A 16,003-nucleotide genomic window follows, 5' to 3' on the forward strand; every position below is an offset into this window, starting at 1 on the left:
CCTTCTTCAGTGTGTCCGGTGATAAATAGGACAGACTGGAAATATGGCTATTCAAACAGACAACAGATACATCTATGAATCATTCCTGTGAGATTGCTTGGATTGTTTTTTAATTGAATTATTGTGACTTATTATAATATATCCACATGCTTAATCTTGTGTGCGGCCCTTTTGATTACCAACAAAAAAAGTTTTAATATTATTTCACCCAGATAATCTCTTCTGTGCGCTTGTGCAGTTTTGTCTGCTGTAATATAATTTTGTTTCTTGGAATTGCTTGTTGACGTAATCCTTAAGAGGGCTCTTTATTTCATTTGAATTGTAGAAAAAAGGGTACAAACAACCAATCCTGTTCTTGTTAGCCTCCCTTTGCCTCCATGGTGTCTTTGGATAAGTACACCACCCAGTACACCATGTTGAACGCCCCAAAGGACACTGGGAATAAAATACGTGCATATTCGTCGATCTTGCTGGCTCCTCCGGTTGGAGGAGCGGCAGGTTGAGGTGCAGCCTTGACTTCCTTCTTTTTAATGTTCTCTAATTTAGGCCCGAGGAGATGGTGAAGAGGGGCGGAGCCTGTGGGCGCGCTGGGCGACGGTTTCTCGGGAACTGTTGGTGTAGAGGGCGGGGCCGGCGGTGTTGTCTTTGAGGCAGAGGATGCAGTGGCTGCATTTGATTGGCTGGCGGAACTGGGGCTGAGACGTGATTGGCTGGAGAAACTGTTGGTACCTTCTGAGGTGGAAGATGATTGGCTGGTCAAAGTCGGTTTGGATACAGCTGCCCCGCTTTTGCTAGATGTTTCGGTCCTTTGGGTTTTCTTGGAGTCTGGTTGAGACTGGATGTTGGAGTTCATGCGTTTTCGTAAGTTTCCGTTGGTGTCCGAGTTTTGCTGTTGGGTAAAAGGGAGACACATATAAGTATAATGCACAACAGATGTTCTCAGCTAATGCTGTTTAAGTAGCAAATTAAAAACAAAAAATATTGAAGAAGCATGTTTTTTTTTATTGTTTACAGTATATACAAAAGGAATAGTTCACCCAAAAAATTTCAATTTGCTGAAAATATATCAGTCCAATAATCTCAGTCCATCCAATTTGCATATGAGTTTTTTTCTTCATTGAACAGATTTGGAGAAGTGTAGCATTACATCACTTGCTCACCAATGGATCCTCTGCAGTAAATGGGTGCCGTCAGAATGAGAGTCAAAACTGTTGATAAAAACAACACAATAATCCACACCACTCCAGTCCATCAATTATTGCCTTGTGACGTGAAGAGCTGCATGTTTGTTATAAACAATTATTAATCATTAAAATTGTTTTAACTTTAAATTGACGCTTCTTTCCATAATCCATAATAATGCTTCCTCAAGTAATTAAGTCCATCCCCTGTTGTCCTCTCACATTAAAATCCAGCTATGTGTTTAGAACTGTTTTTGCTTGTAAATGGTGCATGATCTATGCATATTTCTCTCCTGATTAAGACGCAATGACTTTTTCACTGGAGAAAGCAAAATAATGGATAGTTTGAAGTTAAAAACATCTTAATGATGGATTTGTTTCTTACAAACACGCAGCTTTTCACTTCACAAGATGTTAGTGGGGACTGGAGTCGTGTGGATTACTTTTTATCAGCTGTTTAGACTCTCATTCTGACGGCACCCATTCATTGCAAAGGATCCATTGATGAACAATTGCTGTAATGCAAAATTTCTTCAAATCTGTTCTGATGAAGAAACAAACTCATATACATATTGGATGGCCTGAGGGTGAGTGCATTTTTAGGAAAAAAGTTAATTTAGTTGGGGACTATTCCTTTAAAATTAGCGCGTTTTAAAACATTAAAGCAAGCAGTGCTACAAAAAAACTTTGTCTTCTGTAATATGAAGCAATAGAAAACCCAGTTTTGGTATAATAATCTTTTCTAAATGTGTTGATGACACTATTGCATTGCCACATCTGAGCGGCCAAACTTGCGTTTTAATGAGAAGACACGTAAGTGTCTCGCAACAGCTTCTGTATCAAACCGGTCAAAGCAAATCCATAACCCATTTGAAGAAGCAATTTTATTGCAGCCAAAATAACAACACTTTTTATTTACATAAATAATATTTCTATACACAATATACATGATTGAAACCATTTTAAATAAGATATTAGGAACCGAATGAAATGCACCATGCAGCGATGTCTGTAATGTGCAACTGAACAGACATCACGCTTGCAGTAACGTTCACGGCTGTAAGGAGCTTTTATGATCAGATGGTTTGCTGTTTGTGGGTGTGTGGAGGAGGAGGAGGGTGGACCTATTCTATAAACAGCTTTTTTCATATAAACAAGGACAAGAGAGATGAGTCCACTCAGTGTGTGTGTGTGTGTGTGTGTGAGAGAGAGAGAGTGTGTGAGTGTGCGCACAAGTGTAACAGATCCCAATGATATCAAGGGAGGAGATTTTACAGCAGGGGCTGATGGGAATTCATGGTTGAAAGTTTTTTGTGTTTTTCAAAACAGCATTGACAGTTCAAACATGTGAGTAACCTTCTGTCTGTCTTTATATAGTATATATATAGTTTTGTACAATAAAGACAAACTCAAAAGTATCACAAAAATCATAACTAAATCACATAACATACAAATTATTTATTTTTATTTAAAAATAAATCATTTAATTTATTTAATTCAGTCCTAAATTAAATACTGTATATTCCACAGAATTCTACAGATTCTCACCCTAAGTCAGCAAACAAAATGTGAGTAGAAAATGCAGAGGTGAATGTGTGTTTTTCTACACTGAGTGTTGTTCTGTACACGAGATAAACACGTATACTGGGATTATAGTGAAGAGAGATCTTTCTTTTTCTCACTGGACCTGATAGCCCAGTTTCACCCTGATATTTTTCACAATTTCCTCTGAGAAATGAACAGTTGGCAAAGTGTAATTGGTGTCTCGTGGTGTGTGGAAAATATGTTAGCGCAAGCTGTGAGGAGAGACAGAGAGAGACTTAATGCACAGCTCCGAGAGACGTAAACTGTGTCCGAATTCCTGTACCTACATTCTATATATTACATTTGATGAGGACCTTCTTGTTTGTTGATATACATTCTGTAGGTATGAATGAATGCAATATAAATACAATTTAGACCCACAAGAAACAATGACACTTTTCTCAGAGCAAAATCTGTGGTGTTGTTAAATAAGAACTTCCTTTTTAACTAAACAACTTCCCTGGTATCTACAGCCATTACACTTAAAAATAACGTCCTGATTCACAATCCTCTATATTTTACAACTAGATCCTCTGCTCTGATGGCCTCATGGGATAACAGAGTGTTACAAAGTTCAAATCTCAGCAGATGTAGTACTCGGACACAGGGATTGAAAAGGATTGCTGGGATCAAACCCATAATGCTGAGTTCAAGTCATTTCCCTGATAGTTTGCATACTATACTATATAGAACATTTTCTCTTCCGTTCTTTATTCCGGAACAGAAAAACCTATTAAAGGCGGCTCATTAATCCGTGGCCGTGCTGTGGTCAGCGTGTACGTACACAGACTGAAATTGCTCCATATTGGGATTTTCTCTTAATGTTCCTTAATGGGTTCAGATCAAGCATATAAAAACCCAAGAGGGAATTTGATTAGAGTGGATTGAGCTCGCTGATAGTGCTGTTTATTTGCAAGCACCGTCATAAAAAAAATAAAACACAATCCCCCAATAAGATGCAACACATATAAATACTTCATACATTGAAAAAAACATCCATTAAAACTTCCACAACAGTTAAAATTTTGGAATATATATATTTTTTAATTATTTATATATTTTTTTTAAAGGAGGCTCTTATTCTCACCAAGGCTGTATTTCTTGGATCAAAAATAAAGTGAAAACAGTAATATTGTAAAACATTATTATAATTTAAAATAGCAGTTTTCTATTTGAATATATTTTAAAATCAAATATATTCCCCTGTTGGCAAGGCCGAATTTTCAGCAGAAAATTGGTGCTCAATTACTAATAATCGCTCTTATTATCAATAAAAATGTTCAGAACAGTTCTGCTCCATATTTTCTATGAAAACTTTAATTCCTTCTTGTCAGGATTCCTTTCATGAATAGCAAGTTCAAAAGAACAGAATTTATTTGAAATATTATTTTTTTCATATTTTAAAATGTCTTTACTGTCACATTTGAGCAATTTACTGCATACTTGCTGAATAAAAATGTTAATTAATTAATTAATTAATTGTTAATCTTACTGACCCCAGACACAACTGTTTTTAATATTATAATAATAATAAAAATAAAATGTCTTATGAGCAGCAAATCAGCATGAATGAATTTCCAGAAATTGGAGAATAATGCTTGGTGAGCATAAGAAATTATCAGACACATTTCACACTTTTAACTGTTAGTGTAGTTAATGAAACTCTAGCAGCACTGAACATTTGGGATGTGAGTACTGAAAAATGTTGTGAATTCCCAGGTTGGATTATTTGTAATGTGTATGAAGTCGAATGTACAGTAGTTCCTGCTGCGCTGTGCTCACTGACTGAGTCATACGAGCTCCGTTAACCTGCATCTGCTGAGACTTTCACCGTAAAGATCCCCATCCTTCAACTCGGCAAATAGAAATGTGTGTTATGATGAGCAGAAAACAGAGAGGGAGAAAAGGGGGAAGAGAAATAGTGGTGATTTGAAAGACTTACAGAGAGCCACCATTAGATAAGGAACATTAACATCTTTAACAGCCTGTAGAAATGAGCGGCATAAAAAAAAAACCAGACCCGCGATACATCACATCAACAGTCTGACACACTCTCACTAAGTCTCACAGCTGTCAGCATGTGCCACTTCTAATCCGCCATCTCAGTTTACGCATGATGTCCCAGCAAAAGACCAAATCCACAGCTCACATGCACACTCTCAATGTGCTGTCCCATCAGCTGTAAACTAACAAACGATTTGTGAAGTTTCCGATGCAAAACTCCAAACAAATGACTTAACTTGGTGTTATTCCTTCTTTTTTTTTTTTTTTTGCATATTGCTTTTGCACATCATACTTTGTTTAATCAATACAAATAAAGCTAACTGAATAAAAGTTAATTGCAATTATAAGATAAAACCAGAGGCCTTTTTTGGGCTGAATCTCATGAAAACCTTTTATGAACAGGTCCAGTTCAAAATTCATCCCCAAATCAGAAGAAAACATAAATATGTAATCACATTTTGCATTAAGAAAAACAAGCCTATTTAAAGACTATTAACACTGTTTGAGCTGAGACAATATTTTTTATGACATTTTTCCATAAATTAGCATTAAAGTAATGTGGAAAAAAAAATAATAATGATACATTTTTTTAAAAAGTTTGAAGTATTTATACATCATATTATATTTGATATAGTGCCTTTGATTTATGGGGATTTTTACAAAATACATTTAAATAAAATATATTTGATTTAAATAACAAATTACTATTGTGCATCACTGTAATTACTGTAAAAAGTTAAATAAGTAATAATACTGTAAAAAGTAATAATAATAAAAATATAGTTGAAATCACCACTGAAAATAATATTACTAAAAAAAGTTGCATTACATTATGCATTACGTTAATGATAATTTGGATAGAAAATTGTGCTTAATTGTCATGTCAGTAAGGCAAACAAAAACATGAATGGCTTATGAAATAGATTTCATTTTCTTTATGCAAAATGAAAAATATTGATTTTATTTTATTTATACTTATTTTAACAAATACAATTAATTTTGTGTGCTGCTGATAAAAAAATAGCGATTAGCGTGCCATAAAATGCTAAACATGTCGGCCGTAATACACTGACAGACTTGGGTGAGCAAACAACACTTCCATCAGTCTTATTTGGCAGAATAATAAAGCATCAATTACAAATCTAATACACATTTTCTTGAACCAACCCTGAAAAACCTTCCTGCTTTTGTTGGTAAGTGAAAAGATGTATTTATTTTTAAAGAAATTTGCCGAAACATCCACTTTTTCTACTGAAGTACAGGCAAGTAGGAACCTCTCAAGAGGACTTGAAGGCAGCATGAAAACTGTGCAATGTGGTGCATTCATAATTGAATTGCTGTACAACGTAACAGCTCATCGCATCAAATTTTAAAGCCAGAGCTATGTGTTTTATAATGTATATGTAGTCTCTGTAATGTGTGTAACATCATCTCACCTGTAGAACCTCCTCTGTGTCTTTAGCTTTGCCTGACGGTGTGGAGCTCTTGGCAGTGGCTGCGGCGGTAGTGGCTTTGTCCTGTTTTCTCTTGGCTCTCTCTGCCTGAACGTTTGTGAGGTAGTTCACAGCTGCAAACTCGATGAGAGCAGAGAAGACAAAAGCGAAACACACGGCGATAAACCAATCCATGGCAGTGGCGTACGAGACCTTGGGCAGAGAGTGACGAGCGCTGATGCTGAGGGTCGTCATCGTGAGAACAGTGGTGATTCCTGTGAGAAACGCACATTAAAAATAAGGACAATGATAAGTAACAACAAAGTTACTAGTGGGTGTTTACGGGTGTGTATTATAAAAAAAGTGTATGAATGTATGTATTCACATGACCTGTGAACCACTTTATTTGATGTGCTTTTGATTATTAAGTTGGTCTGTGATGAGCATACTGCTTTTTAATAGTAATTTATGATAGTACGTAATGTGTGTTTCAAAATCTTTATTGCTTATAATCAGGTAAAAATGCTTCACCTCTGAATGAAAATCATAAATGTAAACAAATTCTTTGAGTATCACTCCAATTGTCCATAATTGTTCATTAATGATTATGCTCTTATTCTCTTTATTCCCTCGGGAGTGCTTTAAACTGACTACCGAACAAGAGTGTAATTTACTGAGAGTTTAATATCAAGGAAATTTTATAAGCAAAACTATTAGCACCCCATCAGTTTACCACAAAAGTCCATAACATTAGGCTAACAGAAGCAAACGGTTACTAAGACACAATAAGGCACAATGAAACAATAATTTGAAGAAAGCCACTCTATAGAAGTGATCTTCCACTTAAAGGTAAACAATACATTAGAACAAGGTACTTTAGTTTGTTAAAATGTTCTTTACATCAATGGCGTTTCAAGTCAGCCCCGAACCCATGTGCAAAAAAACTTGTACTGGCCTTAACAAACATTATGGTTAAAGTGAGCTCCAACTCGGTTAACTTAACTAATTGTTGATTTTTCTGAGGAAAATAACGTTACATGACTATTCTCAAGCTGTTTTATTTACGGTATAAATGCTTGGAAATAACACTGAGCGTTTTCAAGTCCATTCATTATTTGTAGCAGGCCAGCCACCCAATAACTGCAATAAGCTTTGTTCTTTGCTACTTTTATTATAACACAATTTTATGATAAAATACAAACAATAAATGTGCTTTTACACTCTTTAATTTGTTGTGAGATAACTGCATTCGCATCTGTTCAAGCAGCATGTGAATCAATAATATTAATCAATAATATAACAGAATTTTATTATCGTAATTTTGACTTTATTCTAAAAATATCATGACGTTAATCTTATTAATGTATTTATTTTTTAAACGTGGCACTAAAACATGGCAGTGTTTTTACTGCATGCAAACACAATCTTGGCACAGCGGCCCCAAAACAAACAAACAAACAAACAAAACTACTCACTCATTTTATTTGCATCCTCTGGGCCTTTCTTTTGGTAAATTCATCCACAATGTCCTAGGTGTTTAAATGCAGGCTTTGCGTTTCTCAATGGAAAAAAAAAAAGGCTATAGTTTTGATAGTCTGTTCTGCGCAATGGTGGTCTGCACATACTTTTTTATTAGCTTAAGTTTTGAAAATTAGTGCTCCGCTGAAGCCACAGTAACAAAAGAGAATCAAAATGAAAGAAAGAGAATTGAAATGGTGCAGGTGTTGCTGAAGCTAGATGTGATACTGTCTTTTCCGCTAGCTGCCAACCTTTTTATTAATTATCATTATTTTATTGTTTTATTCGACAATGCAGAGCTTGCACGTAGTTAAAAAAACAAAAAAACAAAAAAAAAACAAAGACGCAGTTCTACGTCAGCAATATAATGAATGCACACAAGATTTACGGAGCCCTGCACATGACATGCAGATATTTATCCTGGCCACAAATTAAGAATTTGTTCCCTTGTTTTAATTGAAAGCTCTGCTTCTGCGAGCCCCCAATCTGCATGGGCCCATATGCACCTGCATACCCAAACGCTATGCCCCTGCTTCACATAAAGAAAAAAAAGTTTCTTCTATGACATTGCTGCGAAAATCCCCCTTTGAAACCTTTGTTAAAGAGTGAACGGATGTCTTGATTTTATCCATGCAAGAATTAATTTTTGATGTCTGTCAAAATAAGAGTTATTTCAGCAGTTATTTTGGCATTTTGCTTGGAATAATGTGCGCTGTTGCTCACAACAAAATGCAAGGGAAGCATTTTCCTCGTAATTTTAATTTTATTATTTACATTTGCAATTTTAACAGAAAAAACAGTGCTCTGTGTGCTAGTGCTCATTTTCTAGGTTTATTTGGTTTATTTAGTCATCCTGTGGGCCTGACATAAATGTTAAAGGTCAGAGGCAAAACAAGGTAGATTTCTCATGCAGTAACACTTTGAACCACCAGGGGGAGTCAGGAATTCATTCTTAACCTCAATGTCTTGAGTTGGAAGCGTTTCTCTCTCTGTGAAACTAAACCCTGCCACAGAGCAGTGAATATGCCAGACGTGAGTCACACATATACACCAACACACAAATACACACAATCACGGAGGCAGCCAGTATCCCTTCTCCTCCCACACACACACACACACACAGAATCTCTCTCGACTCACATACACCCACACGCACACGCGAATAAAACATAAGAAAACACACACAAACCTATAGTACATCAAGCCAACCCCGCACACAAGACAAACACGCTCTCCTACATATTCTCTCTGTATTCTTGAGTTTGCAAGATGTTAGAAATAAACATGGACATAAAAAGGCGCTTTCACACTATTAATTTGTTGGTTGTTGATTGGCATGACAGCTGTTTTGTGTCCACTTGAAATGAAACCTGTCAAGAATGTGTCTGGGCCAGATTTCAACTCAAAATCAAAACAAATAAAACCATGACCATTTATATTGTTTGCATTATCATTATTTTCATGACAATTAAGCACATTTGGCCGCAATTCTCATTATCGTAATGCAAACAAAATCTCATTCTCATTACTGTAATATGTAAATAAATTATACATGATGGTAATATTTGTTCTGCTGCTTTTATGCAGATTTTCATGAAAATACTGCATTACAGTACGTTTTATATTATAAAACAGTAAAAATACAACACAACAGTAGCAATGAAAATCACATGGGGGGAGGGGGTGGTCATTAGCCTACAATAATGAGAATTTGTGGGGAGAGTGTTTAATTGTCATAAAAATATTGAAATATAAAAACAACCTAATGGTCCAAAAACATCTCAGGTTATGTATGTAACCATGGTTCCCTGAAGGGAACGAGACGCTGCGTCCGGAGACGCTTTGGGAATACCTTCAGCGTGACCATGCTCTGAATATCAGGTGTGATCAGTCCGAAGGTGGCCCGCCGAATTGAATGCGATAGCCATTCTCTACCGTCTGCAGGACCCAAAGAGACACATTTGGCAGTCGCTGCCAGGCTGTCAAACGATCTACTAAGGGAATCAGTCTCTCGAGACTGACCTCTGGTGTAAGAGAAGCGGCCAGACCGCTGTCTCCATGCGGCGCACCGGAAGGAGACGCGTGATCTAGCGGCTGAGGCGAGTTTCTCGGCTCCGCTGTGCTTACATGCGGAAAGACCTGAGATGAACACTCGCTGGGACCAGCTGCGCCCTGGAACAACGGCAGGGTTGGCAGACAAGACCGGGGAGATGGTCACCGTGTACCGCGGTGTAAGCCGCTCCACCCCAGTAGGGGTCGCCCTCCACGGTCCTGGGGCTCGCCTGTCAGGACCTTTTGCGCTTCCCTGCGAGAGGAGCTGGTATGCGGAGGATGCTGCGCCCGCCCAGCAGCCCCCTGCCGCATACCCTCTGCCCACTTAAAAAAGTTGTTGTACGCAGAGGCTTAGTGGGCAGCGCAGGAGCCTTCAAAGACAATGCCGTCGATGGAGACAGATAGCTCGCAAGCGTCTGCTCGACCGGCGGCATCGCCCTGTACCCGTGCTCATTCAATTCCCTAACGCTGCCATAATAATCAGCGGAGGGAATGAATGGTCGGAACGAAAAAGGTTTCACCCACGATCTCGACACCTCGGTGTGGAGATCGGGGAAAACGGAAGGCTCCTGTGTAGAGGTGGCGGCCGCGAGCGCCGAAAACGCTTATCCAAACAGCTAGTCTGCAGCTCAGATGCTCTCTTGAGGGACCAGCTGATGTCAAGCTTGGCCACTGCCCGAGTAACCACCTTTAAAAGCTCCTCATATTGGTGAAAGAGGCAGCGAAACCTTGTTCCGTGAACGCTCGTCACATCAACCTCCTCAGGGGAAGAAAGACGCAGCGCCAAGCCCTCGTCTCGGGGGGAAGAGACCGCTTCCAAACGAGAGACGGGGCGCCAGATCTGGCAGATACGGGAGGAGATAAGGACATACCCGTCTCACTCTCACCAGCCAGATCAGCCTGCGAGCCCCACGAGTGCAGCCGCCGCTCTGCCTCGGCAGAAGCGGGACCGACACTGCGTGGAGAGCTTGTGAAGGCTCCCTCCTCGAAGAGAGCCCTCCGGGTGCGGAGTGTAAGCAGCGACAGCCGCTCGCAATGAGGGCAATCAGCTCCCTCGAGAGCCGATGCCGCATGCTCCGCACCCAGGCAGATCACGCACAGATCGTGTGTGTCCCCACTCGTAATATAGCGAGGGCAGGGACGAACACACAACCTGAAACGCGATCTGGAATCGCCCTTGCATTTGGGTATCTTTTTATTTTTTGAAAGACAGACAACACCAAATAAGACTGACACACACAGAGCGCTTTGCTGAATGACAAAAAGCTGACACTGGTTCCGCCGCACGTGCTTTTATGCTTCCTGGTCGTGACGTCACCCCGTCCGTGACGCCTCGCCCTCTTTCGGACTGATAACACCTGATATTCAGAGCATGGTCACGCTGAAGGCGTTCCCAAAGCGTCTCCGGACGCAGCTCGAAGTTCCTGGACGGGAACAGGCTTTAACTATTAAATAATTTAATATAGTATTTAATGTATTATTTAAATTAAATATATGTAAAATAAAATCCATTATAATAAATAAATAAACATTAGATTTAGTATACATATGTGGGAAAGTGTTTAATTTTCTTTTTAAAAATGTTGAAAAACTTTTTCAAATTGTATTTAAATAAACTATATATATTTAAATTAAAAAGTAAAAATAAAAATTAGTTTATATTATTAGTATATATTTTGGGGGGAATATGTTTAATTTTCATAAATATTGTGAAATAATAACAACCTAAATAGGCTTAATTTTCCTAATATTTAATATTTTAAATGATTTGATTTTTTTTCTTCAAATTTTATATAAAAAAAATAATAATTTAATCAAATTTAATTTGATTTATTATTACATTAATTTTTTAATTATTTAATTATTTATTTATTTTAAGTATTTATTTGTTTAGTTAAATTAAAGCAAAAAAAATTAAATGTAGACAGACAGACAGACAGACAGACAGACAGACAGATAGATAGATAGATAGATAGATAGATAGATAGATAGATAGATAGATAGATAGATAGATAGATAGATAGATAGATAGATAGATAGATGTCTTAAAGCTGCTCGTCTCTGCAGAAAATGCCTCTGCTAAGCAGTATTGTTCGCATCTCTTTCCTCACACCTGTGGTAGACAAACACAAGTGTTGGTCCATGTATGTTAATTTATGTTAGTAACAGCAAAAGGACAAAACCATGAATAAAACAGTGAAGTTAGCATCTCCACCTGAGTTACCTAGCTATAGCGCTCACGGTGGCCCTCAGACCTGCGGGGGCAGGCCGAGGGATTTGCATCCAACTCGGGTTCAAACCAAATCAAACCCATGGTAAAACTGCCTATAAGATGAGGTCACAGCTCTGGAGAATAATCCACACTCTCTGGAAAACTTCACACGATCACAGCACACTCACAAACACCCACGTGCAGACCAATCTGGAACGATCAATAGGTACATCACAGGCTACATTTAGACAGGGGTGCTGGATGTGTTTTGCACTGCCAAATCCACAGTACTGTGAGAGCTATGCTTTAGTGCTCTTGTGTGACTGGCGGAGAAGAATGAGAGAGGTCTGTCACCAAAATGAGCAAAGATGGATAATGGAACAAACAGAAGGGGTTACAAAGCAGGACACGACCTGCAATCAGCGGCTAATTAATAGAGAGACAAATTTAAAGTAAAAGTTTACCTTAAAAGACAATTCTGCCAATATTTACTAACCCTTATGTCAACCTGCTTTTTGTTTTTTTCTTTTTTTCTATGGTATTCTGTGAACTTTGCATGCACCATGACAGGTTTGATGTTCATGAAACCAAACGACATTGGTTCTCGGGTTTAGAAAGTGATCGCCATGTATAAATATACAAAAGCACGAATGAGATTTGAGAGCTACTGCAGATGGCAAGATTTTCAGCCCATTATCATTTAAATTTGATCTGTTCCACACAAAAAGCTCCCTTAATGACTACTTTTATAGTGTTTTTGTCATTTTATGAGACTGACAGCACCTTTTCACCATACAATAAATGTTTTCATTATATTATTAAATTTAATATGTTTTCCACAGAAGAATGAAAGTCAAATGAGTTTGGAACAACTTGAAGGTAGTAAATTATGAGTAAATAATGACAGCATTTACATTTCTAGGTGAACTCTGCCATATTATAAAAAAAATTAAATTATTTTTTTGGCAAGAAAAAAAGTTTTTTCATTGTTCGAAAAAATTGACCTTTTTTCTTCAAATTAAACGTACCACTGTAGCTTTAAGACTAAATGTACTTGCCCTCTATGACAATTATATACATTAGGTACTGTATACAAATTCTTCAGTAGTTTTGTCTTCTTTTTTCTTGTACAAATATCGAAACATTCTTAAAGCAAGATATATTTACTAGTGCTGTCACAAAATTAATCGCATACAAAATAAAAGTTTTTGTGTATATAATATGTGTGTGTGTATTGTGTATATTTATTTTGTATATATAGATACACTCACATACTGCATATATTTTGGAAATATTTACATGCATATACATTTATATATTTATATTCTTATATTTTATATTATATATACATATATTTTATATATATAAACATTACTTATTTTTCTTGAATATATACATGCATGTGTTTGTATTTACATATACATAATAAATATACACAGCAGACAAACATATATTATGCAAACAAAAACTTTTATTTTGGATGAAATTATTTGCGATTTATCGTTTGACAACACTAATATTTACTTGAGGTGCATAATGACTTAAGATATTAAAGGAATAGTTCACCCAAAAATTAAAATTATCCCAATATTTACTCACCCTCAAGCCATCCTAGTTGTATATGACTTTCTTCATTCAGAGGAATACAATCAGAATAATATTTAAAAAATGTCCCGGCTCTTCCAAGCTTTATAATGGCAGTGAATGGGTGTTAAGATTGTGAAGTCCAAACAAGTGCATCCATCCATCATAAAAAGTGCTCTACATGGCTCATGGGGGTTAATAAAGACCTTCTGAAGCCAGCTGATGCATTTGTGTACAAAAAATATCCATGTTTAGAACTTTATAAACCATAATCTCTAACTTCAGCTAACTGCCATACGCACGTTGACGAGAGAGTGCCGTTCCAGTGGATGAAGTAGGTGTAGCATAAGCTCCGGTGAGAATATGCTAGTCTCACAAGAACCAAGTTTTGTTTCAAGCAAAGGAAAACTGGGACTGGTTTATATTAAAATCTGCGTACAACAGTTTGCAGAAGCTAGAGATTACGGTTCATAAAGTTTTAAATATGGATATTTTTTGCACACAAATGCATCGATTCACTTCAGAAGGCCTTTTTAACTCCTGGAGCCACGTGGAGTACTTTTTATGATGGTTGGATGGACTTTTTTGGGCTTCAAAATCACTGCCATTAGAAAGCTTGGAAGAGCCAGGACATTGTTTAATATAACTTCAATTGTATTTGTCTTAAAGAAGAAAGTCATATACACCTATATCTTGAGGATGAGTAAATCATGAGGTATTTTTTTGGGTGAACTGTCCCTTTAGACCTTGTTTTCTTTGTTAAGCTTAAAACAAGAAAAATGGGGTAAGAAAAAATAAAAACTTAATTCAAAGGGAAAACAAGATATACTTTTCGTACCCCACTTGCTGATATTTGGTGATGTTTTAAGCATAAATACTTAATTGTTTTTTTTTTTTTTCAGAAAACATAATGTCTCAGGCAATTTACATTTCCAAGTAAACACATCTTGATTTAAGAATGTTTATATATTTGTACTGAATAACAAGACCAAAATACTGTTAGAGTTTTTTGTTTGTTTGTTTGGTTTGCAGTTTATGGTATGGATTGTTGGTCTTCATATGCTAATGTAATAACTTTGACTATTTCTGATCCTGACCCATTTTTATATCTTAGTCTGGGTAGACAAAAAAACCCCCAAAAAACAAACAAAGCAAATCCTTTTATTAAACACTCCCAAACTAATTTCAAACTACATTGTGCTGACAAAAGTAGTAAAAAAAAAATCAGTAACGGAGCCATTTGGAAGCCAGCATCCTTCCAAAATACACTAGAGCCATGTGTAGAGAAAGCAAAATATGGAAGCCATCCCAGAACAGATAAACAACAGATCATTGTGGTCTCCTGCTGTGTCCATTCTGAACATGCACCGGCCATCAAAAACCCACTCTGTCATTACCCAGAAACCCCTTCACTAAGCACACTTCCATCTAGGACATGAAAATCCGCTCCTCTGGCCTGGGTCCAAGCGCACCGCTCTGTTAGTAGCCATCTGAAGGTGGGTCATTGTTACACTTTTCCAGTGGAGAATGAGAGCGTGCTATTCTCAGCATCTCTAGTGCCCCAGGTGAAGTTTGGAAGGAAACAGGAGGTGCGTGCACGAGTGTGCACGAGCATGAACGAGTGTCTGTGGATGTAGAAGTGTTTTGTCGTGTTTGCAGCCGACAGATAAGGTCACAGCACATAAGGGCTTTCAACACTGATCAGGCACATGGTGCTACAATGTCTGACTATGGAAATGAATAGGACACACACACAAAAAAGAGAGTATTAGTGTAAAACTCCAAACATGCACCACACATGAGAATGGCCTTTTTTGTGTGTTGTGCTTTTGGCTGCTCACAAAATAAGACATTCTTGTGTGTATTGTGAATGTGACAAGCTTGTTTCTAATGAAAAAAATTAAATAAAATAGTATGCAAATTCTGTTGGATTTACATTTACAAAAATACTATGGCTGAACTAATGATTAAGCAAACAATTACTGCGAAAATAATTTTCTTATCAAGTTTATATGTGGTTATAACTCTTTAACTTTTAAGAGTATGATTATTTATAACACACAATGAACACCATATTAAATCTACTTCATTTATAATGGGCTAAATCATAGCTTGACATTGTTTATTTAAGATCTGCACAGTACCTTACTACATCTTTTGAGTGCAATGTTTATATATATAAAACTAATTGTATTAGTAGACTTAGGTAGGGTAGGTAGAATGTTCACATACTTGCAAAGTATCCTATACTCAGTTTATCTGTTGAGGAACCATCAAAATAAAGTGTTAGCATACAGTATATTCAGCAGACACACTACTAATACTTTCATGACTGCTAGTTGACATGTAGCTGCAGAGTTACTTATCAACAGCTGTCTAAAGGGTGCCATCAAAATAATCAAACTGGTATTATATTTAAAAAAAATGTTAAAAGC

At 37.0% G+C, this 16,003-nt stretch overlaps 1 protein-coding gene across 1 annotated transcript in view; it reads right to left on the reverse strand.

Moving 5' to 3' along the window:
* Positions 1 to 358: 358 nt before the first annotated feature.
* Positions 359 to 16,003, reverse strand: part of LOC306883152 (gamma-aminobutyric acid receptor subunit alpha-4-like) — a gene marked incomplete at both ends in the record, with an annotated part of 37,431 nt that continues 21,786 nt past the window's right edge. The window contains 2 exons of the mRNA XM_079438267.1: positions 359 to 889; positions 6,206 to 6,477. Of these exons, the coding sequence (XP_079294393.1) occupies positions 359 to 889; positions 6,206 to 6,477 (803 nt within the window). The remainder of the gene's footprint in view (positions 890 to 6,205; positions 6,478 to 16,003) is intronic.

This window comes from Barbus barbus, assembly GCF_936440315.1.
Source record: "Barbus barbus genome assembly, chromosome: 17".
Lineage (NCBI taxonomy): Eukaryota > Metazoa > Chordata > Actinopteri > Cypriniformes > Cyprinidae > Barbus > Barbus barbus.